At 37.8% G+C, this 27290-nt stretch overlaps 2 protein-coding genes across 14 annotated transcripts in view; one reads left to right on the forward strand and one right to left on the reverse strand.

Moving 5' to 3' along the window:
- ANKRD42 (ankyrin repeat domain 42) overlaps positions 1-27290 on the forward strand; it is a 122137-nt gene that overhangs the window by 76280 nt on the left and 18567 nt on the right. The gene's annotated exons all lie outside the window — the stretch shown is intronic.
- Positions 1316-25578, reverse strand: CCDC90B (coiled-coil domain containing 90B). 11 transcript variants are annotated; one of them, XR_008658319.2, is made up of 10 exons: positions 25024-25536; positions 19282-19401; positions 17868-17971; positions 13788-13889; positions 13103-13144; positions 12945-13016; positions 12798-12851; positions 5071-5185; positions 3122-3303; positions 1316-1822 (listed from the first exon to the last, which is right to left on the reverse strand). XR_008658319.2 is itself a non-coding variant. In XM_063641522.1 (9 exons), exons 1-9 carry the CDS (start codon positions 25121-25123, stop codon positions 1767-1769), a joined length of 765 nt encoding a protein of 254 aa, XP_063497592.1. In that variant the 5' UTR covers positions 25124-25578; the 3' UTR covers positions 1316-1766. The 11 variants fall into 11 exon arrangements, 9 of the variants coding, with proteins under 9 accessions (XP_063497592.1, XP_063497593.1, XP_055137254.1 ...); XR_008658318.2 differs by having other exon boundaries at positions 3122-3316; XM_063641522.1 differs by lacking the exon at positions 3122-3303 and having other exon boundaries at positions 25024-25578.

Genomic DNA, 27290 nt, shown 5'->3' on the forward strand with positions numbered 1-27290 from the left:
TCCTTCACATGGAGGAAAGACGCATTCCCTCTTAATATTTTAGAATATTTTAAATCTTAACAAACCAATAATTTGTTTAATGTCTCTCTCCTTAAGATTGTCAATTCAGTGAGAATGAAACCATGTTCATCTCTGTGCACACAGGGACTAGCATGCTGTTTGGCATATAGCAAGCAGTCATATTGGTTATCTGAACAAATGCAGTGTACTTTGTTACAGTGGACTTTAATATATATGGTCACTTATTAATTGACCCAGTGGAAATTCATCTACAATATGCTAAGAACTCTCTTAGGGAATAGAGATAAAAATGAATCAGAATGTAACAGGATAATGTCAAGGTTTTTCTTTTGAAAACCAGCAGTTAGATTTTTGAGGAAAATATAGTTGGAAAGCCTCTGACTGTCACTCACTGGACCATATGGACCAATCTCTTGACTGCTCTATACTGCAGATTCCCTGTTTATAGCTAAACAAATGACAAGGCTATTTTGAATAACGATTGTCAAACTTTTATAGCTATTACCAAGGCATTATGAACTCAAAATGTTTACTTTCTGGTCTTCCTGATCTGGATAAGACTGAAGAACTAAAATGAAAAGGACATTTTAAAATTTCTTTGAAATTACACGATTTACTAATAGATATTACTTTGTAAGAAAAAATATATATCTAATAACAAAAACAAAATACGAATTTAAATTTTCCTATGAGTTTTTTGAGAGTAGGTACTAGATATCAATAAATGTTTGCTGAATTTAAGTCATTAAGAAAAGCTTTGTTTTATGTAATAAATTTAAGATGGGTTAACTTAAACTAGATTAAGCAACAGGGATAAACTGGTTTTTGAGTATCAAATATTTAAAAAATACATGTAATAATCAGAGCTCAATATTTAGCAACTCTACAGATTTCATATTAAGTAAGTGTTGTAATTTGCACTAAAGCACACATTTATTTATTTATGTAATGGAATCTTGCTCCGTCACCCAGGCTGGAGTGCAGTGGCGCTATCTCAGCTCACTGCAAGATTCTCCTGCCTCAGCCTCCTGAGTAGCTGGAATTACAGGCATGCGCCACCATGCCTGGCTAATTTTTGTATTTTTAGCAGAGACGGGGTTTCACCATGTTGGCCAGGCTGGTGTAGAACTCCTGACCTCAAGTGATCCACTCGCCTCAGCCTCCCAAAGTGCTGAGATTACAGGTGTGAGCCACCGCACCTGGCCTATCATTTTAAAATTTATTGTTTTAGTTCATTACCAAAAAGAAATCAATCTCCAACTATATGATAAGTCACTTTTAAAACCCACACAACTTTGTTATAATAATCTTTTATTTTATAGAAAAATGTAATTATGCAATGGTTATCAGGAAAGTTAATTCCGTAATAAATATGTAGGCTAGGGAATGGTTTACAAATATTCAACCAATACCCACAAAATCCTGTATGATTTATTCAAGCAAACATAAGAAAACGCTGGTTCAATTTCTATGTACTATCAAAAGGACAAAATGCTCTTCTATCTCAAATAAACCAGGTCTGAATGACAGCTTTTCAATATAATGAAGACACACACATGCACTCACACACACACAATAAAGACAAAGTATCTCTTCTCATTCTAAAACACTTCCTCTTTTAGTCCATATACACTTTGAATAATCTTGTGTAGTAAATTTTTGCTGCAACTGACAATGTTCAAAGTAAATCTCTCCCGGTTTGGTGTTCTAAGAAGCCAACAGCCACAGCAGGATGAGCATTAATGCTACTTCCAGAATCTATAAAATCCCAATGCTATTGCCAGGCAAGTAAACACTGAAGCTGTGAAAAGAAGAAACTGTGTTACAGGTCTTGTATTTGTGATTATTTTGCAGAGATAAAGAGAATGTTATCTTTAAGTGAAGAGCAAAAAACAGGAAATCCAACCAATTTTCTATCCTATGTTTTTTATTCCCTAGACAATTAAGTATGAAAGACATTCTTAAGGGCAGCCTTAATGCCTAATTCTTCTTAAAAGCACCTGTATATTAAAATGTAAATTATGTCATTTAGAACCTAGAACCTGTATTTAAAATCATTAACGTTAGCATTATTGACTACTTTAAATAATTATAAGCTCTAATTTCAGATCTCATGATAAATGAAATCTTTCTTATATTAAAAAATTATGTAGTTAGGCTAGTAAAATATACATATGTCTATGAGAAGAGAATTTTAATTGCCTTTTCAGTACATTTTTAAGTAATTTCTCATAATTCTTAAAAAAATAAAATTTTAATAAAAACTCTTTAAACTCAATGAGGTAGAAGAAAAGGCAGAAAAAGCATCAGGTTTTTAAAATAGTTAATATACTACCTGTACTTTAGGTTACATCATTTTGGATAAAAAAAAATTCAGTTTTCCCAGCTTTTAGAACGTAAGTCTGAGTGAGGCCTTTAGGGACTCCCTAGTCTCCAGTTTGTTTAAAACACCAATGAATGAATTTTTAAAAACAGACAAGTTAGAGATGAAGGGAAAACTTTTATGAATAAAGACACAAGAAATTAGCCTTTCAAAGTAAAGTTATTCATAATGTATAAACCCATTTGTACACCATCCCATTTGATCCTACTACTTACTGAAACTTGGTTAATGATAAGATCATCTTCTCAGTTTTAAGAAATGGGATTAGGCATCTCCAAGAAACATAGAGAAGTAATAACACTAAGAGTTTCTTGTCTTACTGCCACTGGGCAATTATATATTCTCCCATTTGATCCTGCTACTATTTGCCATGTGTCAGGTACTATGCTAGTATGCTGAGCAATTACACACACTACTTTATTTAACCATGAGATTGGTGGTATTATCCCCGTTGTACAGATGAGGTAATACACCCAGTTACATCGCTAGCAAACAGTGGAGCCAGGATTTAAGACTAAGTGTACTTGACTCCAAAGCCGTTTTTTTTCCTCTTAATAAAAAACACACACACAAAAAATTTGTGATCCTTATTATATATTGTGACACCTGAAAGACTCAGTCTGTCATTTATTTCAGTCACATAGTGCTAAGTGGTTACATCCTCTGCTGATTCAACAGCTGATAAATTAAGTTTTAGATAACCAAATGAACACTTACTTATTGTGAGATGGGAGGTATTTTGTTCCTTCAGTAGAGTATACAATCGTTACTGCATTTAAGTTTCTCTCTCATGTCTTGCTGCTGTTATTTCAGCTTTTATTTCTCATGGCTGTTGTTGTAGTAACTATGGAGCCATCTCCAATTTCTTTTAAGTTTGCTGTTTATCCTCTATACCCTGTCTAGGGAGACATTCTACATATATGTAAAATGCTTAGGTGAGCATGTGCCTGGTACATTTTAAGCACTCTGTAAACATTAGCTTTCATTATTTATCTGCCAAGAACAAAATCTGCCACATTATCTACATAGATTAAATGGAGATTGCCATTATTCCTTGGTGGCAGTGTTCTGGGTCAAAAGGTGGTGTCTGACCCAAGATGAACCATTCAGACTCCTTTCTGAGGATTTTAAAAACTGGAACTAAGGAAAGAGGGCAATCTCTCCTGATTAGTGAAAGTGGAATGATAAGAGTCTAGCTGGTAATGTTCCCAACCTTTGGAGAAAGCTGGTATGAGAAATTGAGGCACACAGTCATAGACTTAAAGAGTAAGTTCTGATTCCAATTATGCTTGTAGGTAGGCTATTTTACTTGTGCCCCTTCCACGGTTCAGCTGATGGCTGGGGGCTCCATCTTCAACCCTGCTGGCACCTCAACATCAGTAGTAACTGCCCAGAAAATGACTAAGACTATATAAATCGGCAGTTTTCTTTTAGACAGCAATTTGTTAATATCAAAAATTTTAAATGTGCATATCTTTTTGACCCCAAATTTTAAATGTACATAGCAAGTTGTTATATAGAAATACTAGCACGGGGGCACAAAGATATGTGTGTGTGTATGTGTATTTACTCAAACGTAACACATATATATGGCTGTTCAATACAGTATTGTCCTTAATAATGAAAAACTGGAGGAAGAATGCCTGTTAATAGAGGACTGGATACATAAATTGTGGCATTTTCATATAGGGAATATTGTGCTTTCTAATAAAAAGATGTCTGTGTGGAAAGAAATAGGACATTTAGTTAAACTTTTAAAAGTTGTAGACTATAAAAAGTACGTGATCTAATTATTTTTAAGAAGTATATAAGTTGTTTATATATAGAAGAAAAAGCCTAGAAAATGTTTACCACTAATAGTAAACACACATGGGGAGGGGCTTTCACTTTTACTGCTTTTGAATTCTATGAATAATTTATAATGAAAATACATTACTTTTTATAAAAGGAAAGAAAAAAGACAAGTAATAGTTGACTAGGGCATTCTTCCTAAATCACTGGGGCCCTGTAATTGGGTCAGGTCAGATGGTACTTGAGCTCAGTATGTGACAAATAATCTAATTTTGGGGTAGTATCTATGCTGAATCAGTTGATTCAAGGTAACGTCATCTGTCCCTCCTCCAGGTTTTTAATGGGCTTATATCTACTTTATTGATCTTTTTTTCTCTAACCTCATTCAAATCTTTATGGAAGAACATAAGCAATAAAAAGAAAATTTTCATTTTTGTTTTCACTGTGGAGTACCCAGTTTATCCTTCTATCATTTTCTGCTTGTGTTTATATATTTCTTTTATATCCACATGCTTTTTCTATTAGTCAGCTGCAGAGCTGCCTGCTAAACATATTCTGAAGGGTAACACATCTGTGAGGATGACAGAAGCTTAATATTTAGAACTGTCCCATACTACACCCTATATGTTCCTTCCTTTGGCTGTGTCTAATTTGTAATCTGCTATAATAAAAATTATAAGTATTAAAAATAAAACCCAAGACTCCAAAAAATATATCCTGAGACTGGAACCTTCTTTAAGCATTACAGGAGACCAAGCAATAAAAAAGCCTTGTTATAGCTCCTCCTTTTTTTCCTGTGCCTGCTCAGTTACCTTGATAGGTAGGAACTAACAGGAAAATTAGTTGACAGCAATTTCTTTCTCTGACAGTCTTACCTGCAAGATAACGAATTGTCTCAAGTTTGTTAGATTCCATCAGTGTTTTTAAGGAAGCAATTTCAGCATCAATTTTATTACTGGTCTCTGAAATAATACTTTTGGTTTGAGTATCCTGTAATAAACCAGAATAAGAGAACTTAATTTTGTCCCTATGTATTAAATGGACAAAAGCATTTACATTAGAAACGCTCACTTATGGGCTAATTGTGATACAAAAGTCTTAGTTGGGGAAACATTAAAAGCATGGTGGCATAAAAAAATCTGAAGCGTTCCAAGATGGCCGAAAAGGAACAGCTCCAGTCTGCAGCTCCCAGCGTGCTCAACACAGAAGATGGGTGATTTCTGCATGTCCAACTGAGGTACCTGGTTCATCTCATTGGGACTGGTTGGACAGTGGGTGCAGCCCACGGAGAGCGAGCTGAAGCAGGTAGAGCGTTGTCCCACCCTGGAAGCGTAAGGGGTCGGTGGATTTCCCTTTCCTAGCCAAGGGAAGCCATGACAGACTACCTGGAAAAATGGGACACTCCTGCCCAAATACTGCACTTTTCTCAAGGTCTTAGCAACTGGCAGACAAGGAGATTCTCTCCTGTGCCTGGCTCGGCAGGTCCCATGCCCATGGAGCCTTGCTTATTGCTAGTGCAGCAGTCTGAGATCGAACTGCGAGGTGGCAGACTGGCTGGGGAAGGGGCGTCCGCCATTGCTGAGGCTTGAGTAGGTAAACAAAGTGGCAGCGGAGCTTGAACTGGGCGGAGCCCACCACAGCACAACAAGGCCTACTGTCTCTAGACTCCACCTCTGTGGGCAGGCAGGGCATAGCTGAACAAAAGGCAGCAGACAACTTCTGCAGACTTAAATGTCCCTGTCTGACAGCTCTGAAGAGAGCAGTGGTTCTCCCAGCACCACGTTTGAGCTCTGAGAACGGACAGACTGCTTCTTCAAGTGGGTCCCTGACCCCCGTGTAGCCTAACTGGGAGACATCTTCCAGCAGGGGCTGACAGACACCTCATATAGGCGGCTGCCCCTCTGGGACGAAGCTTCCAGAGGAAGGATCAGGTAGCAATATTTGCTGTTCTGCAGCCTCTGCTGGTGATACCCAGGTAAACAGGGTCTGGAGTGGACCTCCAGCAAACTCCAACAGACCTGCACCTGAGGGTCCTGACTGTTAGAAGGAAAACAAACAGAAAGGAATAGCATCAACATCAACAAAAAGGTCATCTACACCAAAACCCCATCTGTAGGTCACCAACATCAAAGACCAAAGGTAGATAAAAACAACAAAGATGGGGAGAAACCAGAGCAGAAAAGCTGAAAATTCTAAAAATCATAATGCCTCTTCTCCTCCAAAGGATTGCAGCTCCTTGCCAGCAATGGAACAAAGCTGGACGGAGAATGACTGATGAGTTGACAGAGGCAGGCTTCAGAAGGTCGGTAATAACAAACTTCTCCAAGGTAAAGGAGGATGTTCGAACCCATTGCAAGGAAGCTAAAAACCTTGAAAAAAGATTAGACGAATGCCTAACTAGAATAAACAGTGTAGAGAAGACCTTAAATGACCTGATGGAGCTGAAAACCATGGCACCAGAACTTCGTGATGCATGCCCAAGCTTCAATAGCTGATTCAATCAAGTGGAAGACAGGGTATCAGTGATTAAAGATCAAATTAATGAAATAAAGAGAGAAGACAAGGTTAGAGAAAAAAAGAGTAAAAAGAAATGAACAAAGCCTCCAAGAAATATGGGACTATGTGAAAAGACCAAATCTACGTTTGATTGGTGTACATGAAAGTGGGAGATTGGAACCAAGTTGGAAAACACTCTTCAGGATATTATCCAGGAGAACTTCCCCAACCTAGCAAGGCAGGCCAACATTCAAATTCAGGAAATACAGAGAACATCACAAAGATACTCCTTAAGAAGAGCAACCCCAAGACACATAATTATCAGATTCACCAAGGTTGAAATGAAGGAAAAAGTGTTAAGGGCAGCCAGAAAGAAAGGTCAAGTTACCCACAAAGGGAAGCCCATCAGACTAACAGTGGATCTCTCCGCAGAAACCCTACAAGCCAGAAGAGAGTGGGGGCCAATATTCAATATTCTTAAAGAAAAGAATTTTTAACCCAGAATTTCGTATCTAGCCAAACTAAGCTTCATAAGTGAAGGAGAAATAAAATCCTTTACAGAGAAGCAAATGCTGAGAGATTTTGTCACCACCAGGCCTGCCCTAAAAGAGCTCCTGAAGGAAGCACTAAACATAGAAAGGAACAACCGGTACCAACCACTGCAAAAACATGCCAAATTGTAAAGACCATCGAGGCTAGGAAGAAACTGCATCAATTAATGGGCAAAATAACCAGTGAACATCATAATGACAGGATCAAGTTCACACATAACAATATTAACCTTAAATATGAATGGACTAAATGCCCCAATTAAAAGATATAGACTGGCAAATTGGATAGAGTCAAGACCCATCAGTGTGCTGTATTCAGGAGACCCATCTCACATGCAAAGATGCACATAGGCTCAAAATAAAGGGATGGAGGAAGATCTACCAAGCAAATGGAAAGCAAAAAAATAGCAGGGGTTGCAATCCTAGTCTCTGATAAAACAGACTTTAAACCAACAAAGATCAAGAGACAAAGAAGGCCATTACATAGTGATAAAGGGATCAATTCAGCAAGAAGAGCTAATTATCCTAAATATATATGCACCCAATACAGGAGCACCCAGATTCATAAAGCAAGTCCTTAGAAACCTACAAAGAGACTTAGACTCCCACATAATAATGGGAGACTTTAACACCCCACTGTCAATATTAGATTGATCAATGAGACAGAAGGTTAACAAGGATATCCAGGACTTGAACTCAGCTCTGCAACAAGCAGACTTAATAGACATCTACAGAACTCTCCAACCCAAATCAACAGAGTATACATTCTTCTCAGCACCACATCACACTTATTCTAAAATTGACCACATAGTTGGAATTAAAGCACTCGCACTCCTCAGCAAATGTAAAAGAACAGAAATCACAACAAACTGTCTCTCAGACCACAGTGCAATCAAATTAGGACTCAGGATTAAGAAACTCACTCAAAACTGCAAGACTACATGGAAACTGAACAACTTGCTCCTGAATGACTACTGGGTACATAACGAAATGAAGGCAGAAATAAAGATGTTCTTTGAAACCAATGGGAACAAAGACACAATGTACCAGAATCTCTGAGACACATTTAAAACAGTGTGTAGAGGGAAATTTATAGCAGTAAATGCCCACAAGAGAAAGCAGGAAAGATCTAAAATCGACACCCTAACGTCACAATTAAAAGAACTAGAGAAGCAAGAGCAAACACATTCAAAAGCTAGCAGAAGGCAAGAAATAACTAAGATCAGAGCAGAACTGAAAGAGATAAGAGACACAAAAAACCCTTAAAAAAAATCAATGAACCTAGAAGCTGGTTTTTTGAAAAGATCAACAAAATTGATAGACCACTAGCAAGACTAATGAAGAAAAGAGAGAAGAATCAAATAGACGCAATAAAAAATGATAAAGGGGATATCACCACAGATCCCACAAATATAGACTAGCATCAGAGAATATTATAAACACCTCTACACAAATAAACTAGAAAATCTAGAAGAAATGGATAAATTCCTGGACACATATACCCTTCCAAGACTAAACCAGGAAGAAGTTGAATCTCTAAATAGACCAATAACAGGCTCTGAAATTGAGGCAGTAATTAATAGCCTAACAACCAAAAAAAGTCCAGGACCAGACAGATTCACAGCCAAATTCTACCAGAGGTACAAAGAGGAGCTGGTACCATTCCTTCTGAAACTATTCACATCAATAGAAAAAGAGGGAATCTTCCCTAACTCATTTTATGAGGCCAACATCATCCTGATACCAAAGCCTGGCAGAGACACAACAAAAAAAGAATTTTAGAGCAATATCCGTGATAAACATTGATATAAAAATCCTCAATAAAATACTGGCAAACTGAATCCAGCAGCACATCAAAAATCTTATCCACCACGATCAAGTTGGCTTCATCCCTGGGATGCAAGGCTGGTTCAGTATATGCAAATCAATAAACGTAATCCATCACATAAACAGAACCAAAGACAAAAACCACATGATTATCTCAACAGATGCAGAAAAGGACTTCAACAAAATTCAACAGCCCTTCATGCTAAAAACTCTCAATAAACTAGGTAATGATGGAACGTACCTCAAAATAGTAAGAGCTATTTATGACAACCCCACAGCCAATATCATACTGAATGGGCAAAAACTGGAAGCATTCCCTTTGAAAACTGGCACAAGATGAGGATGCCCTCTCTCATCACTCCCATTCAACATAGTGTTAGAAGTTTTGGCCAGGGCAATCAGGCAAGAGAAATAAAGGGTATTCATTTAGGAAGAGAGGAAGTCAAATTGTCCCTGTTTGCAGATGACATGATTGTATATTTAGAAAACCCCATTGTCTCAGCCCAAAATCTCCTTAAACTGATAAGCAACTTCAGCAAAGTCTCAGGATACACAATCAATGTGCAAAAATCACAAGCATTCCTATACACCATTAACAGACAGAACCAAATCATGAGTGAACTCCCATTCACAATTGCTACAAAGAGAATAAAATACCTAGGAATCTAACTTATAAGGGATGTGAAGGACCTCTTCAAGGAGAACTATAAACCACTGCTCAATGAAATAAAAGAGGACACAAACAAATGGAAGAATATTCCATGCTCATGGATAGGAAGAATCAATATTGTGAAAATGGCTTAGATTCAATGCCATCCCCATCAAGCTACCAATGACTTTCTTCACAGAATTGGAAAAAACTACTTTAAAGTTCATATGGAACCAAAAAAGAGCCCGCATTGCGAAGAGAATCCTAAGCAAAAAGAACAAAGCTGGAGGCATCATGCTACCTGACTTCAAACTATACTACAAGGCTACAGTAACCAAAACAGCATGATACTGGTACCAAAACAGATATATAGACCAATGGAACAGAACAGAGGACTCAGAAATAACACCACACATCTACAAACGTCTGATCGTTGACAAACCTGACAAAAACAAGAAATGGGGAAAGGATTCCCTATTTAATAAATGGTGCTGGGAAAACTGGCTAGCCATATGTAGAAAGCTGAAACTGTACCCCTTCCTTACATCTTATACAAAAATTAATTCAAGATGGATTAATGACTTAAATGTTAGACCTAAAACCATAAAAACCCTAGAAGAAAACCTAGGCAATACCATTCAGGACATAGGCATGGGCAAGGACTTCATGACTAAAACACCAAAAGCAATGGCAACAAAGCCAAAATAGACAAATGAGATCTAATTAAAGAGCTTCTGTACAGCAAAAGAAACTACCATCAGAGTGAACAGGCAACCTACAGAATGGGAGAAAATTTTTGCAATCTATCCATCTGACAAAGGGCTAATATCCAGAATCTATAAAGAACTCAAAGTTACAAGAAAAAAACAACCCCATCAAAAAGTGGGCAAAGGATATTAACAGACGCCTCTCAAAAGAAGACATCTATGCAGCCAACAGACACATGAAAAAATGCTCATCATCACTGGTCATCAGAGAAATGCAAACCAAAACCACAATGAGATACCATCTCACACCAGTTGGAATGGCAGTCATTAAAAAGTCAGGAAACAACAGATGCTGGAGAGGATGTGGAGAAATAGGAACGCTTTTACACTGTTGGCAGGAGTGTAAAATAGTTCAACCACTGTGGAAGACAGCGTGGCAATTCCTCAAGGATCTAGAACTAGAATTACCATTTGACCCAGCAATCCCATTACTGGGTATATACCCAAAGGATTATAAATCATGCTACCATAAAGACACATGCACACATATGTTTATTGCAGCACTATTCACCATAGCAAAGACTTGGAACCAACCCAAATGTTCATCAATGACTGGATTAAGAAAACGTGGCACATATACACCATGGAATACTATGCAGCCATAAAAAAGGATGAGTTCATGTCCTTTTCAGGGACATGGATGAAGCTAGAAACCATCATTTTCAGCAAACTATCACAAGGACAGAAAACCAAATACCGCATGTTTTCACTCATAGGTAGGAACTGAACAATGAGATCACTTGGATACAGGAACATCACACACTGGGGCCTGTCGGGTGGTGGTTGGGGGAGGGATAGCATTAGGAGAAATACTTAAGGTAAATGATGAGTTGATGGGTGCAGCACACCAACATGGTACATGTATACTTATGTATCAAACTTGCACGTTGTGCACGTGTACCCTAGAACTTAAAGTATAGAAAAAATTTTTTTTAAAAACACTATAAACTGACGAATTACATTCCTTCTGCTTTCATATTTGGAGATCATCTTTTAGGAGTATCACATACTGGACATATTCTAAAAACCTCATAATAACATATTTATACCTAAATACATAAGATGATAAACTAAGAAGCAAAAAATTAGGTCACAGAACTATCATTTTATGTGTGTGAAGTCCTTAGGATATTATGGTTAAAACTTTAAATATATTCTGCAAATTAAAAAAAAAATAACCAGGTGTATAATATGAACTGGCACCAGTATTAAAGGAACTGGCAGAAATACCTGATGGGTAACACTGATACATGTATAGGGGACAAAGGATAGGGAGAACAGATGAGACCTAGAGCACAGAAAGTAGTTGTAAAAGATTTTGCTGATTTCCTTGCTTATCTCCTTTATCTGGCCAAGAAGTAAGGGAAGAGAATAAGATCTTTGAAAGAACAAATGTGACCTTATCTTCTATTAAATTATGAGCAAAAGTGACATATTTTCTGTTAGAATGTGGACAAATAGCTTTCAACTTTTAAAGAAAAGGAGAAGGCTGAGTCAGAAAGCTGGGTTTTACTCAAGCCACAGAGATGAAGTCATGATTACACTGTAGGATTACTGAGAAGGACAGCAGTAGTTCCAAGTTAGGGATTTAGAATCCAGGTTCTTTCCCTAGTGACACCACTTATTAACTGTGGGACCTTAACCCCTCTGTGCTTCATTTTCCAAATTGTTAAAATGTGAATAATAGCGCCTACCTCACAGAGACTGATACGAATATTAAGTGAATTAACAGATACAAGTAAAGCATGGAAAATGGTATCTGGCACATTAATAAACACTAAATATTAGTGTTTATATATTATTAATATATAGCTTTTTTAAAACCTTAAGATAATTATTTAACTGAACCTAGGCACTCATTTCAGTACCAATTATGAAATACCAACAGTGAATCTTTATCTTTTAAAAAATAGTTATTTTCTTTTTTTTTTTTTTTTTTGAGACAGGGTCTTGCTATGTTGCCCAGACTGGTCTTGAACTCCTCCCTCAGCCTCCCAAAGTGCAGGATTAACAGGTGTGAGCTACTGTGCCTGGCCCAAAAAATAGTTATTTTCTATTATAGAAGTAATTTAGTTTAAAAAAGCACACTATGTGGAAATCTTGATTCTTACTTCAAGGTCATGGCTCATGGGCCACCATCTACCTGGTGCCAGGTTCCCCAGAAGTGCTGGCTAACTATAATAGCTATGAGGAAGCCAGAGACTCTACAGGGCTAGTTTTTAAAAGTCTAAACTTATAAACTGGTACACATAAAAGCAGTTATACAAGGCACAAGAACTGTACAAAAGAGGCATTTTTACCTATTACCTTACCTTTTTTGTAAATTCTGTAGTTGTTTCCATAAGTTGCTTTTCTTGATCTGTAAACTATAGGATATGAAGCAGCAGGAAGTTAAATAAAAAAGTCTAAAAATAAAAAAGGAGTAAGTAACCAAGAAAGTACATTTAAAAGCACATTACCATATCTGTTACTCTGCTCCTTTCTAGGTTGATATCCAGTTTATTATCTGCTCTGATTCGACTGGTTTCATGCTTTAAAGAAAGTAAAGATATTTAAAAAATGATCTTGTAATGAATATTTGTTCTGAAATTAACAGCTAGAAAAAAAATTCACTTACCACTAGTTGTTGCTTAACTTGGTCTAATTCAATTTTCATTTTCTAGGTACAGGAAAGATCACAGGCAATTAGCATTAAACCAAGTCTATATTATGATTAAAAAAATCTGAAACCCTAGATTACCAAAATTTGGACAATCTATGGATTTCTAATACAGAATTGATAAGGAAAAAAATCTTCAAAAGAAACTAGTAAGCCACTGTATTCAGAAAATAATTCTTATGAGCAAAATGCATTTGTTTTTATATTATACTTTTAAAAACTGATTTTCTAAATTTAAAAATAAGCTATAGTGGATAACATAACTTAAAATTCTGACTTAATTACAGAAATATACTTTTAAGTCACAAAGACATTTAGTACAGGATTAAATAAAATGGAAAATGCCATATTACTCTCAGCTCTGAAACCATTATACAGAAATTTTATATATATAGCTCTAAGATTTTCCATTTTATGTGGTTTTATATGTATAAAATGTAACTCTTATTCTCTTCAGTACGCAAAGCACTATGATTTATATAGAAAAGGATTAGGTATGGTTAAACAAATAGTATGTTTTTAAATCTAAAAACTTATTGTTTACTAACCACATGGAATTATTACTTGGTCTTATTAAATTATTCATTAAGTAGGATGCTTATTATGAGATCAGTTATAAGTAATAAATTAAAATTTGTATCACCTCATTCTCTGCTCTCAGATTTGCAAATTCACTTTTCTCTAGGATGACCATGTCTTTCCTGATAGAATCCAAATGAGCCATTAGCTGTTGTACTGTTATTTCCTAGAAAACAAAATAAAAATAACCTAGTGATCTATAGAAAGCCATCTTTTTATTTACAGAATTGTTTTCATGAAATTTAAATGAATTTGTTAACATGCTACAAGGTATAATGTTGACTGGTTAAGTAAATATGAAACCTACATATCTGAAATATCAAAATGAAAAGAAAGAGATTCAAGGAAGAAAAAGGATTTCCGAGTGAAGAGAGAGAAATGTGTAGGCCTTTGAATGAAAAGAATCTCAATAAAATGCTTCCTTAGACCCTACGAGTTCCTCAAAAAAATAATGTTTTGTTCTTGTTTTTTGAATACCCAAATGGAAAGGGTTTTATCTCTTATTACTTTGATTTTGAGAGATTTTCTACCACTGGAAAATTCCATGGTATTGGATACGACTCAGAAGTCAGGTAATAAAACAAAATAGATGTATAGTTAAAATAATTGCCCTTTGTCCGCACAACATAACCAATTTTGTTTAAACTCCTGGGTATCCTCCTATATTTGGCACTACAAAGAATATGTGAAAGGTAGCACTTACCTGATAGATTTATAAGCTTTTGCCTTGTTAGGGAGGGATAATTTTGTAGAAATGATTTAAGACAGCCTTACCAAGAAAATGTAACTGTTACAGGTTGACTATCCCTAATCCAAAAATCTGAAATCCAAAATCTGGAACTTTTTGAGTGCTGACATGACACTCAAAGGAAATGCACATTGGAGTATTTTGGATTTCAGATTTGGGATGCTCAACTGCTAAGTGTATTGCAAATATTCCAAAATTAAAAAAAAAAATCTGAAATCTGAAACACTTCTGGTCCCAAACATTTCAGATAAGGGATATTCAACCTGTAGCACTAAACTTCTTAAAATCAGGTAGCTTGCTAATTTCTCTATCCTTTACCAAAAGAAAAAGCAGATGAGGTATAACCTTATTAAGGACTCTGTATAACAGTTTAGAAATAAAACAAGAAAGCCCAAAAAAGAGTGTGAGTTCTGAAGTCAGGCTGTCTAGGTTTGAACCCAAACTCTGCCATTTACTATGAGATGCTAGCAAGTCATTTAACTTCTCTGGTCTTCTCATTGGTAAAATGGAAATAGTAACAGTACCTGGTACACCTTGAAGAGTTGTTTTGAGGATTAAAGGAGATTATGTATGTATAATGCTTAAGATAGTACTTGGCATATGGTTAGCACTGAGATGTTAGCTATTATTATTACCGATGGGACAGGGATCTAATGGCTGAAGCAGGATAGTCTAATGCTAATGTATTAATGTGGAGGAAGTTTGGACTTCTTATAATATATAAAAGTTTTTAACTGTGTACAACAGACATTGCTGACTCATGCCTTTTCTAACCCTCCTATATTACTGGGGAGGGTTGTTCATTTTCTTTTATTCAGTTCTGCTTGACATATTTATGAGAATTAATTCAGAAGTCACACACATGTGGCCTCTAGGGGCTGGCAGTCCTGTTTGCCCCAAATATCACTATAAAGGAATTATATGACATTAAAAATAATGTATTCTTATTACTGAGATTACATAGGCAAAAGCTGGAAAGCTAATTACAGACTTCTTGTGGTGTCTGAACCTGAAAATAAGGGATTGTATTGTGGCCTTTCTGAGACAGAGCCTTGCTCTGTCACTCAGGCTGGAACGCAGTGGCGCGATCTTGGCTCACTGCAGCCTCCACTTCCTGGGTTCGAGCGATTCTCGTGCCTCAGCCTCCCGAGTAGCTGGGACCACAGGCACCCACCATCATGCCCAGCTAATTTTTTTGCATTTTTAGTAGAGACAGGGTTTTGCCATGTTGGCCAGGCTGGTCTCGAACTTCTGACCTCAAGTGATCTGCTCAACCTCAGCCTCCTGAAGTGCTGGGATTACAGGCGTGAGCCACCACACCAGCCTTAATGTGGCTCTTAAGAGCCTCTTTTTACCTCATTCTTCCTTTAAATACAGACTCAAAAAGCCTACAAAACTGCACAGGTGTCCATCTTTAACAACTTTAAATGTAAAGACATAATCCATTGTTAAGTAGCTAAATCTATTAAAAGTGTGATTTTTTTAACTACTATGGAGCCATCAGAGAATATTCAGATTTTAATAAAAATCACAATATAATCAAATTTTCAGAATAAGACTTTATTATTTTATTTTTTCCCCCTCATCCTGCTAGCTGACTTGGTTTCATATGGCCCTTTCTGAAATGATCAAGTATGCAGCTTAATGGCCTGATGACCCTGAGCCTTAGCTTCACCCTTCATGACATCTCTGTGCCTTATTCTATACTAGAGGTGGGGTCAGCAATTGAATTAGATTCAAGAACAGAACAGGACTTTTAACTTCAGACACCAGTAATAAAAAAGCCAAAAGTTTAATAATGATATTTCTATACTCAATCCTACCTCTCGTATATAGGATTAAATGGTCCTAGCAGCACAAAGATTCCTCAAATCACAGCTTTATTTCACTCCTTATATTATAGGTAAACTTAAAAATTTAAGACAAAATTACTTCATTAAAAATATCAGTAGCTCCATATAACTCTTTCAGGACAGCTCAGAGCTTAGGAGTAACTAATTAGATGTTTGGCTTTTTCTTTAGTGGAGTTGGTAGTCTGTTATGATCCTAAAAATGCATGTACAAACTTAAAGGTAAGTTAAATGTAGGGATTCAATGTTTCAATTTTAAATGTCTAATTAATTGGACATTTGTCTACTATAATTGGAGATTATAGTTTTTTTTTTCTTTTTTTGAGATAGAGTCTCACTCTGTCACCCAGGCTGGAGTGCAGTGGTGCAATGTCGGCTCATTGCAACCTCCCCCTCCCCAGTTCAAGCGATTCTCCTGCCTCAGCCTCCTGAGTAGCTGGGATTATAGGTGCCCACCACCACACCTGGCTAATTTTTGGTATATATTTTTTTTTTTTAGTAGAGACAGTGTTTCACCTTGTTGGCCAGGCTAGTCTCGAACTCCTGACCTCAAGTGATCTGTCTACCTCAGCCTCCCAAAGTACTGGGATTACAGGTGTCAGCGACGGCACCTGGCCATAGTAGAAATCTTTAAAATTTTTTGATTTACCATGACCCTTTGCAAAAAATGAAATTTTATGCAAAATATTCTAATTTTATATAAGAAATCCTGATTTTTCTCTGTGCTGTAAAATACTTATCTGAGGAAGGAAGCCTAAATTTGAAAAATTAAAATTAAAAAAATATAACCATAGGAAGAAAACAGATTCCTAAACATAATACATTATTTCATGACTGACAGAAATGATTATTCCAGTTAAGCTCATTTAGTTTATTCAGTCCTTTATATAAAATTATTGCTTTTTGTCCATACCACCATAGTGAAAACTCTTGCAAACTGCTCAATCTCTCTGAGCCTGTCTTCAGTGGCCAAATAGAATTCTGCTTACTTTTCAAGGTTATTAGAGATTAAATAATATATGAAAAGTACACAGCATTGTGCCTCTTACATGTTAAATTCTTATATTTGACTTTAAGGATTTTTATATTCAGTCAAATTAAAGTGTCTTAGCCAGGGAATTTATAAAGTCCTTCCCAGCCATGTAAGTCCTTTCCAGCTATGTCTGTGAAAATTAACCAATATGTATGTATAGCAGCAATAAAATATACTGAATATATAGAAAAATTAGCTCTTCTGTGGTGAGCTTTCTAGAGGGAAAAAGTTGTTTCACTAATAATCTACCACCACTCATGAAAAACAATATAATGATCTCATCCCATCAAAGATTTGGCAAAATACCATTCTCTGTTACCACAATATTATTACAACTATTCTAACTATTCAGTCTCTCTAAATATTGACTTTATTCAATGTTTTTTTTGTGGTCCCTTTAGAGAGAACAAGGAAGATACAAGTGTGTTTGGAAGGTCAGTAGGCAGACAGAGAAGTAGTTAGGAAATGATTGTCTAATGAAAGTATCAGCAGTGATAGTAATCAGTGTATTACCTGTTGAGCTTGAGTGACCATCTCTTTATAGATAGTATCCAGGCTGACATTTGATAAAGTAGTTAACGCTGACACAATTGTTTCTGCTTGTGTTTTGTCAAATCCTGTAGGCAGCAAATAGGTATTTTATTTTTTTTAAAGTGTATATCCTTATCATAATAGCAAGAGTAACTCCTCAACATTTAAATTGTTATACTCTTTTAAATAATGGTTACAATTAAAAAATTGACAGATAATGCTAAATTACTCTCTAAAAGAACTCTGCAATTTTAGGCTGGGCGCCGTGGCTCACGCCTGTAATCCCAGCACTTTGGGAGGCCGAGGTGGGTGGATCACAAGGTCAGGAGATAGAGACCATCCTGGCTAACACGGTGAAACCCCATCTCTACTAAATATACAAAAATAGCCGGGCGTGGTGGCGGGCACCCATAGTCCCAGCTACTCGAGAGGCTGAGGCAGGAGAATGGCATGAACCCAGGAGGCAGAGCTTGCAGTGAGCAGAGACTGCGCCACTGCACTCCAGCCTGGGCAATAGAGCAAGACTCCGTCTCAAAAAAAAAAATAACTCTACAATTTTAATTCTCATTCTGTATCTCCCCACATCTATATTAACATTGGATGTGACTTTTTTTTTTGAGTGTGTAATTGGCATAAAAAATTGTATTGCATTGTTATTTTAATGTTACTTAAATTTGCATTTCCTTGGTTTGTAGAGAGGTTAAGCATTACATATACTTTTTGTTATTTATATTTATTTTTCTGTGTTCTGCTTTATAGCATTTGCCCACTTTTTTCTGTAAAACTGCTTATTCTTCTTTTACATTTAGCTTTTCATCTATCTGAAATTTAGTTTTCAATAAGAGGATCTAATATATTTTTTCCCAGTGGCTAGTCATTTATTATGTCTCATTTATTAAATAGTCCTTCCTTTCCCTAATTTGTAATGCCTTCATCACATATTAAATTCATGTCTGTGTCTCTCAGTACCATTTTGTTCTATTAGTCTATTCCTTTAATATCACACAATTTAAATTACTGTTTTGATATCAGGTAATTTTTTGTGCTTATTTTCTGATTTTTTAATCTCAAACATTTGTACTTCCACATGGACTTTAGTATTAACCTAGAAACTAGTTTTTTTCACTTAATTGGAGTAATTCTGCACATATTATTTCATAAGCTTTTTTCAATTAACATATCTTGAACATTCCCCATATCAGTAAATATTTCTCAAACTATCATTTTTAGTGATTATAAAATATTTCATTGTATGGATTTTAAAATAATTAAAAAATTTTTTAAAATAAATTTTAAAAATAGTTACTTTTAATTGTTCATAATAGTGATACTGTCTTAACTAGGCATTATGAGTGCTATTAATTTTCTTCTTTCAAGAGGTATCCATGTTTCTCACCATGAGTTTCCAAGTCCTGAACCAATGCATGGGTATCAAAAGTTAATTTCCTTTGTTCTAAAGGAGTTATATCCACTGGCCGCCTATCATATCCCTCCTTGGTTGTGGTAGTGAAGAACTCTGAAAGAGAAGACATTTTTTTTCTTTTGTAGTAACTGATAGCTTACAAAGCTACTTTAGCTTACAAAGCATTTTCCCCACCCATTTATAACACAGTTCCAGCTCTTCTAGTTTTGTCATCTCACCCAAGTTGACTCCTCTGAGCCTCTCTTTTATCTGAAAAGTCTCTGATGTTCTTCTGTACATACCATTCAATAAATGTTTCTTTTCCCTCCTTTGGTATTCAGAAATGTTGAGTCAGTATAAACTTATAATAAAACACACATCAAATGCTTTGGATATCACCAGCTCAGCTCTAATTACTGAAAAGCCGAAACTGCACAATTCAATTCTTCTCTGTGCTCAGTAATAGTCTTTCAAAGAGCTATGAAAATTTTTTACACTTAATCCCTATTTAAACTAGCTTTCCATACTCCCACTCACTTATATATCCGCAGTCTATTTTCTACATAGTTCTCAGCTCCAACATGAAATTATCTTGTTTGCTGTTTGTATCTCTGGATCAGAATGGAAGTTCCATGATGCTTTGACTGTGGTTTTCACTACTGTATCTTTAGCACCTAGAACAGTGCTTTGGCACATAGTTGGGCCACCAAGTTTTACTGTTGATTCAATCAATGAATTTGATTTGAAATCATGGACGTATTTACTGGTATCAACATAACAACCCTAAGAAAAATTTCTCATTTCTGAAATAACCCTTCTTGTCCTATTTCAATAAATTCCCCAAGTTTTAACCTAGACACAGTAAAGACCTTTTCTATATATTGCTCATGAATTTATTACAAGGTGCTCTGTCCATAAACAACTTCTAGGAAAGGTAAAGGAGTTACCTTTACGGAGCCAAGGGCAGAATTAGGATTCAGACTCAGGTTCTTCTGACTGCAAATCTTATACTCCATGCTGTCTCTCTTATTTATCCTAAGCCACTTAAAATATCTAGATATTTAAAAGGCTGCAACTTCAGGCATTATTTTTCCACTAGTACTGTGTAGGACAAATATGATTCCTTCTTTATATCCTTCTAGCCTAATGAATATTGATTGAGTGCTAGAACTTGTGCCAGACACAGGGGATAAAATCATAAGCAAAACGAGACATGAATGATGTTCTCACTGATTTTATAGACTAGAAGGCAGGAAACAGATATTGTTTTTTAAAAAAATCTAACAATAAACTCTTAAATTCAAGTGATAAAAGATTCATTAAACTACTCCAAAAAATTATATTTAACTGAAGAGATAAAAGCAAGTAGCTGTAAATAAAGGTGGAGCAATTTTTTAAAACATATATTAGTACACTGGTCAGTAATCTTTTTCACTTGAATATCATCTAGAAGGGTAAAGAAACATGCCTTTATGTGTAAATATCAGACCTAAGGTAGGAGAGAGAGAAAAAGAAAAATTAGAGGAAAAAGGGGCAGATTTCAGTAGTTTCAATAACAACTGCATCAGGAGTAATGATGGTACTCTTAGTTACATATCCCTGATTAGAAGTTTATTTGGATTTAGAAAAAAAAATCAGTAATAATATTTAAATAATATTTTACTATTTTCACATCTATTACCCCATCCTTAAAATTCTCATTTTATGGATGAGGTAAATTGAGGCTCAAGGCTAAGTATGGATGCTCCTCAGCTTATAAAAGGGTTATGTCCCAATACATCCATCACAAATTGAAAATATCCTAAGCTGAAAATGCATTTAATACACCTAACCTGCTGAACACCACAGCTTAGCCTGGCTTACCTCAAGCTCGTCAAGAACACTTACATTAGCCTACAGTTGGCCAAAATCATCTAACACAAAGCCTACTTTATAATAAATTGTTGAATATTTCATGTAGACACCCAGATGGGCATTTTGTAAACATGATGGGATGCAAAAACAAAACCCCAAAAACCCTGGCAATACTAAGTATTGGTTGTTTGCCCTTGTGGTCAATGGCTAACTGGGAGCTGTGGCTTGCTGCCCCTGCCCAGTATTGCAAGAATACTGCATTATCGTTAGCTTAGGAAAGGATCAAAATTCAAAGTACAGTTTCTACTGAATGCATACTGTTTTTGCACCATGGTAAAGTCAAAAATTTTTAAGTTAAACACATCTTAAGTTGAGGACTGTCTATAATTAGTCTGAGATCTTATGGTCTCATAGCTAGGCAGATTAGTACAGTTCCTCTGACTTAGTCAACAAACACTCTGAATACCTTGCACAAAGAGCAGCTTCCTACTAAACTTGGGGTAGAGACCAAATACCTTAACAAGCAAATAAATCTTTGTAGGGTGCAGCTCGTCTCATATCCTACTATGCTCTCTCTGGTCCTCTTACTTTCAAGGGCTCTTTAATTCCACAAACATGCCACATGCTTTCCCTTCTCAGGGCCTTTGCGCAGCCCCTGCCCTGTTCAGAAAGCTCTCCTTTGCCTGCTCATGTTTATCCTTCACAGCTCAATCTGAATGTTTCTTCCTCTGGAAAGCCTGACGACTCCTTTAGGTTATGTCTCTCTCATGATGGTTTTTTATAGTACTGCATAGGATTCTTTTGCAAACACTCTCACAATTTACACATTTATGTGACTCTCAGTTGTCTCCCCAAGAGACCAGCAGTCAGCCAACTATAGCCCATAGACTACCACCGCCTGTTTTTCTAGTTTTATTCATTAGAACTATATAGTTTTATTAGAACACAGCTCATTCATTTATGGATTAATCTATGGCTACTTTCATGCTACAGTGGCAAAGCAAATAGTTGTGACTGACCTTACAGCCTACAAAGCCTGAAATATTTATTAGGCTCTTTACGGAAAAAGTTTGTCAACCCCTGCACTAAACTATACAGTCCTTGAGACAGGGACCACATCTGTTCTTGCTCACTACTGAATCCCCAATGCCTACACAATTCTGGATGCTCCATAGATACTTGCTGAATGAAAGGCACTGTGCTTGGCATTATGTATACACAATGATGAATAATACAAAGGAGAGGCATTTGGCCCTCCTTGAAAATAAAGGATCAAGAATGCCTATTTGGATGATGGTAGAGCTACATTAAATCTTAGAGAAGTTATCCAGACAGGATGAATGAAATCAGCAAAATCTAGGCATGGGCTGCCTTTGCTATTCTCTTGGCTTCTATTTATTATGGGGTTAAGGCGAGCTGAGAATACAGAAGGATATGTAAAACATTATTCCTTATATGTGGTCAAATATTCACATAATATTTTGCTTAGTCCTCCCAATCCTATGAGATAGGTATTGACACCCACTGGCAGTAGAACTTTGGGTTCACTCCACTTTGGAAGCCATAAGGAACTGGAAAAACCATTGGATATTCATAGTAGGGTGTCATAATCACTATTCCAACTGTGTCATGGGCAGTTCAATGCATAAGCACTCATTAAGAATGTCTTTACAGGCCGGGTGCAGTGGCTTATGCCTGTAATCCTAGCACTTTGGGAAGCCAAGGCAGGCGGATCGCTTGAGCCCAGGAGTTCGAGATCAGCCTGGGCAACATGGCAAGATTCTGTTCCTACAAAAATTACAAAAACTAGCTGGGCATGGTGGTGTGTGCCTGTAGTCCCAGCTACTTGGGAGACTGAAGTGGGAGGATCACCTGAGCTTGGGAGGCAGAGGCTGCAGGGAGCCGAGATGGCACAAGGCAGACCAGCCTGAGTGACAGAGACCCTGTCTCAAAAAAATAAAAAATAAAAATAAGTAAGTCTTTGCAGCCATAGTAATAGGTAGGGGAGATGTGCCCAGAATCAGTGTTTCCAGCTCAATGTAGAATAACAGATCCTTAATAGCTTGAAAACTTTTGTACAGACTTAAACATCTGTACAAACCCCAAACCTTTCCTTTCATTGTTACTACTTTTGATTCTTTGATACCTATCTTGTGGATTTGTTTGTAATAGCGAGATACAAACTCAAGCGTTTAAAGGTTTAACCAGTTTCACAAAACTACTAAGTCATAGATTGCGGATTGGAACTCTGGCCTATCTTGCACCAAGCTCCTCTTTGCTGGAAAAGGTCAAATTTTACTTTTGAAAAAACAAACAAACAAACAAACATGTAAAATGTTGTCCCATTAAATTTAAGCTGCAAGTTTTACATTAATTTACTGCTAACTTTACAGCTGAAACACTTCGGTGTATAGCCAGTTACTTTTCTGTCAGGAACTCAAAAGAACAGGCATTAACAGCATATATTCTTACATGCTGGTCTACTAACGTGCTACACTAGTTGCATTAGAATAACTAAGGTCCTTCCATTGGTCAGAGGTCAAGGTTTTCAAATCCCTTGATTATTGACATTATTAGGCAAATTTAAACTACTTGTATACAATAAACGTTCAATATTTGTTTAGTGAGGAAGGACACAAATCCTACTAGTTGTAAGAGGAGATTTAAGTTTTTTCCAAGAACACTCAGATTCAAGTGGGATAACTTTTATGTTAAAATATTAACATTTACTTATGGTCATATATTTCCCAGTATGATATGCACTTCAAAGTTCATTCTCTAAGAACATTTAATTTTGTTTTCATTTGGATATGTAACGTACACCTGTAAAAGTCAACAAAGATGGCACCTGGGTGGTTTCCTGGAGTTCAAAAGTGCTACCTCCTTTTTGTAAAATCCATCATAATGTGCATGTATGCGAAACACTCAAATACCTAACAAAAGAGACCTTGTGAATGACCCTGGCAGCTAAACAGCAATCTTACAGATGGGGGATCAACAACTGCGGTTTTGACTGCAGCTGTTACTGGTGTGGATTAAAATGAAACAATGAGCAAAATAGCACAAGTAACAACATGGAGCATAAATAACAGCGTAGAAGTGTTTGGGTACGGAATGGCTAAGTGTACCTGGCACTGAAGATTCAGGAAGGTGAACAGAGAATGCTAAGGTTGATAAGAGGTGCCTATTCGCCTATTTTGTGGGCAACCTTAAAACTGTTAAGTGGGAGGGAAGTTTAAACACTGGAGGTAAAAAACAACGACGACAACAACAAAAACCTAGCCCTAGAAACATTTCTCGGAAAAAACTTAGATGTCTTAAGGACACCCTGTTAACAGGGGTGCCAACCGGTTGGAAACTTGTGGGTTCCAGTATTCACTTTTTTCCCCAAAGTCTACAATGTGACTGAAAAGTACTGAGAATTCCAGCGAGAATAAGGCAGACGTGGCCTGAAATTTATGATGCTGTCTACCAAAAACCTGGGCTCGAGGCCAGCACCTAAAAAAACAAAATCTAAATTTGATCAGGCCACAAAAGAAATCAGGACACCCTGAAACACAGATTACCTTACGTTGGCTCCTGACCTACGAGACTAGCCTCTTGTCACCAAAAAAGGGACACAAGGGCTGAGAAAGAAGCCGAGCGCGAAGCCCAGGCATTCAAAGGTTCGCTTTAAGAACAGAAAGGCAGTGCTTTCCTCAGTCCTCGCTCTTTGGGGCGAGCTGGGCAAGTCGGGGCAGCAGGCAGCGGCGCCGCCAGCACAAGGCGTGAATCCGGGAGAAGGGCGTGGCACCTTCTCTTCCCGTTCGCTCTAGCAGGCGCAACCCACGGGCATCGTCTCCCTAGACAGCACTCAGGCATCTATGACACGCCTTGCCTCACCTCTCCGCAGGGCCGGCGAGAAATGCCCGCGGGGCCTTGAAACCCAACGATCCCCTTTGCCTTGGGAGAGCAAGAGACGCCAAGCCTGGCGACTATTCATGTCCTCAGAGTTTTCCGGTGGGAGGGAGGCGGAAGACGGGGTAGATCTCGCACAGGCTTTCGGGCAAGGTAGTTCTGGCACCGCAGGAATGCTGGGAATTGTAGTTTTCGCTCTGTCACAAGACAACCTTCTAGCGCGGGCGCTACCGTGGTGCCACGAAACTGGGCCCCTTCACAGACAGACCCACAGTTCACGAGCATGGCTCAGCGCTGCCCCGGTTCTCCCACCGCCCCTTCCCGACCTGTGAACGCCTTTACCGCCCTAGGAAAGCGGGATCTTGTCAGAGAACCTTCCGGCACCTGTTTCCTGGCAGTGGGGCATAGTCCAACAGCTGGCTCCCCCAAGATAGCCAGCGGCCATTACGCGCTTGGGTCGGGGGAGATGGAGTCGCATTTAACCGCACAGCAGCCTGGGACCTGAAGTTTTCGGCCGCTGAGCATTCTGGGTGATTGCGTAGTGCGGGGGGTCCTACGAAACCTTCTGGGAAGTGTAGTCCAGCGAGCCGCTCACTTATCGTGCGGCGTCACATCCTGCTGCTTCGCCCTCTGGTGCACGGGAGGACCAGCTATTTTAGTCGGTATGTCCTTTCTTTAGGGAAGCTGAATTCCTCCGTTTCTAGAAGAAATTCCTTGAATTTTCACCATTTATCCTTCTCAGACCTCAGTTACTCAAGACTGCTCCGCATAGTAAAATGCTGAAAACAATGCACAGTAGTTGTGTTAAAATGTACTAATACTCATGAATATTCTCTGTAAGTTCTAAAATGGCACACAGTTGTGCGGTGTTAGTGGCTTACTCTCGCAAGATTCTAAACAATTACGGCTAGGTTTCTATCTATATTTATTCAAAGCTTTGTGAGAGTCAACTAAGTAACAAACACCATTTCTAAGGCCCGAAGCACATTGAAAGAAGAACAAAACTTGATTCTCGCCGACAAGTGCTTTAACAGACAATTCATGAAGGGGAAATATAAATTGCTATTTAAAACATTGGGATGGCTGGGCGTGGTGGCTCATGCCTGTAATTCCAGCACTTTGGGAGGCCGAGGCGGGCAGATCACCTGAGGTCGGGAGTTGGAGACCAACCTGACCAACACGGAGAAACCCTGTCTATATTAAAAATACGAAATTAGCCGGGCGTGGTGGCACATGCCTGTAATCCCAGCTACTCAGGAAGCTAAGGCAGGAGAATCGCTTGAACCCTGGAGGCGGAGGTTGCAGTGAGTCGAGATCACACCATTGCACTCCAGCCTGGGCCACAGAGTGAGACTCCATCTAAAAAAAAAAAAGAAATTGGGAAAAAAGTTTGATCTCACCAGTTTCAAAAAACAAAAAGCAAAACCTTAGGGTATATCGAGGTTAGGGGTCCCAGTGATCCCAACAGGATGTAAGCATAGTACTCAACAGGTGCTTTTTCAGCCCCTCTGTCCCTCTCCCCCTTTCCTCATCTAGTGATCCTCAGTGCCTATTGTTTCCATGTTTACCATCAGATATTCAATGTTTAGCTCCTACTTATAAGTGAGAATATGTGTATTTGGTTTTCTGTTATTGGCATTAGGTTCCGTAGGATAATGGCTCCAGCTCCATCCATGTTGCTACAAAGAGTATAATTTCCTTATTTTTATGGCTGCATTATATTCCATGGTGTATATGTACCACATTTGCTTTATCCAGTCCACTGTTGATGGGCACTTAGGTTGATTTCATGTCCTTGCTATCGTGAATGGCACTACAATGAACGTACGGTTGCATGTGTCTTATTTTTTTTTTTTGGTCTTAATACAGGGTTTCGCTGTGTCACCCAGGCTGGAGTGCAGTCGTGCATGGCTCACTGCAGCCTCAACTTCCTGGGCTTAACTGATCCTCCTGCCTCAGCCTTCCAAGTAGCTGTGACTACAGGTGTGCACTACCACAACTGGCTAGTTTTTGCGTGTTTTGTAGAGATGGGGTCTTGCCATGTTGCCCAGGCTGGTCCAGAACTCCTGGGCTCAAACTATCCACCCGCCTAGGCCTCCCAAGTGCTGGGATTACAGGCATGAGCTGCAGTGCCCAGCTCTGTGTCTTTTTGATGGAATGAGTTATTTTCCTTTGGGTATATATCCAGTAGTGGGATTGCTGGGTTGAATGGTAGTTGTATTTTAAGTTCTTTGAGAAATCTCCAAACTGCT

This window comes from Symphalangus syndactylus, chromosome 6 (genome assembly GCF_028878055.3).
Source record: "Symphalangus syndactylus isolate Jambi chromosome 6, NHGRI_mSymSyn1-v2.1_pri, whole genome shotgun sequence".
NCBI classification, from domain to species: Eukaryota; Metazoa; Chordata; class Mammalia; order Primates; family Hylobatidae; genus Symphalangus; species Symphalangus syndactylus.

Bases quoted from the DNA above. Each gene is read 5' to 3' on its own strand.
- CCDC90B (XM_063641521.1), bottom strand. From the start codon at position 25,123: ATGAATAGTCGCCAGGCTTGGCGTCTCTTGCTCTCCCAAGGCAAAGGG. The intron at 13,145-13,787 runs GTGATACAAATT...TCCTGTACCTAG, and splicing joins ATCTGAGAGCAGAGAATGAG to AAAATGAAAATTGAATTAGA. The intron at 5,186-12,797 runs GTAAGGTAATAG...GGTTTATTACAG, and splicing joins CTACAGAATTTACAAAAAAG to GATACTCAAACCAAAAGTAT.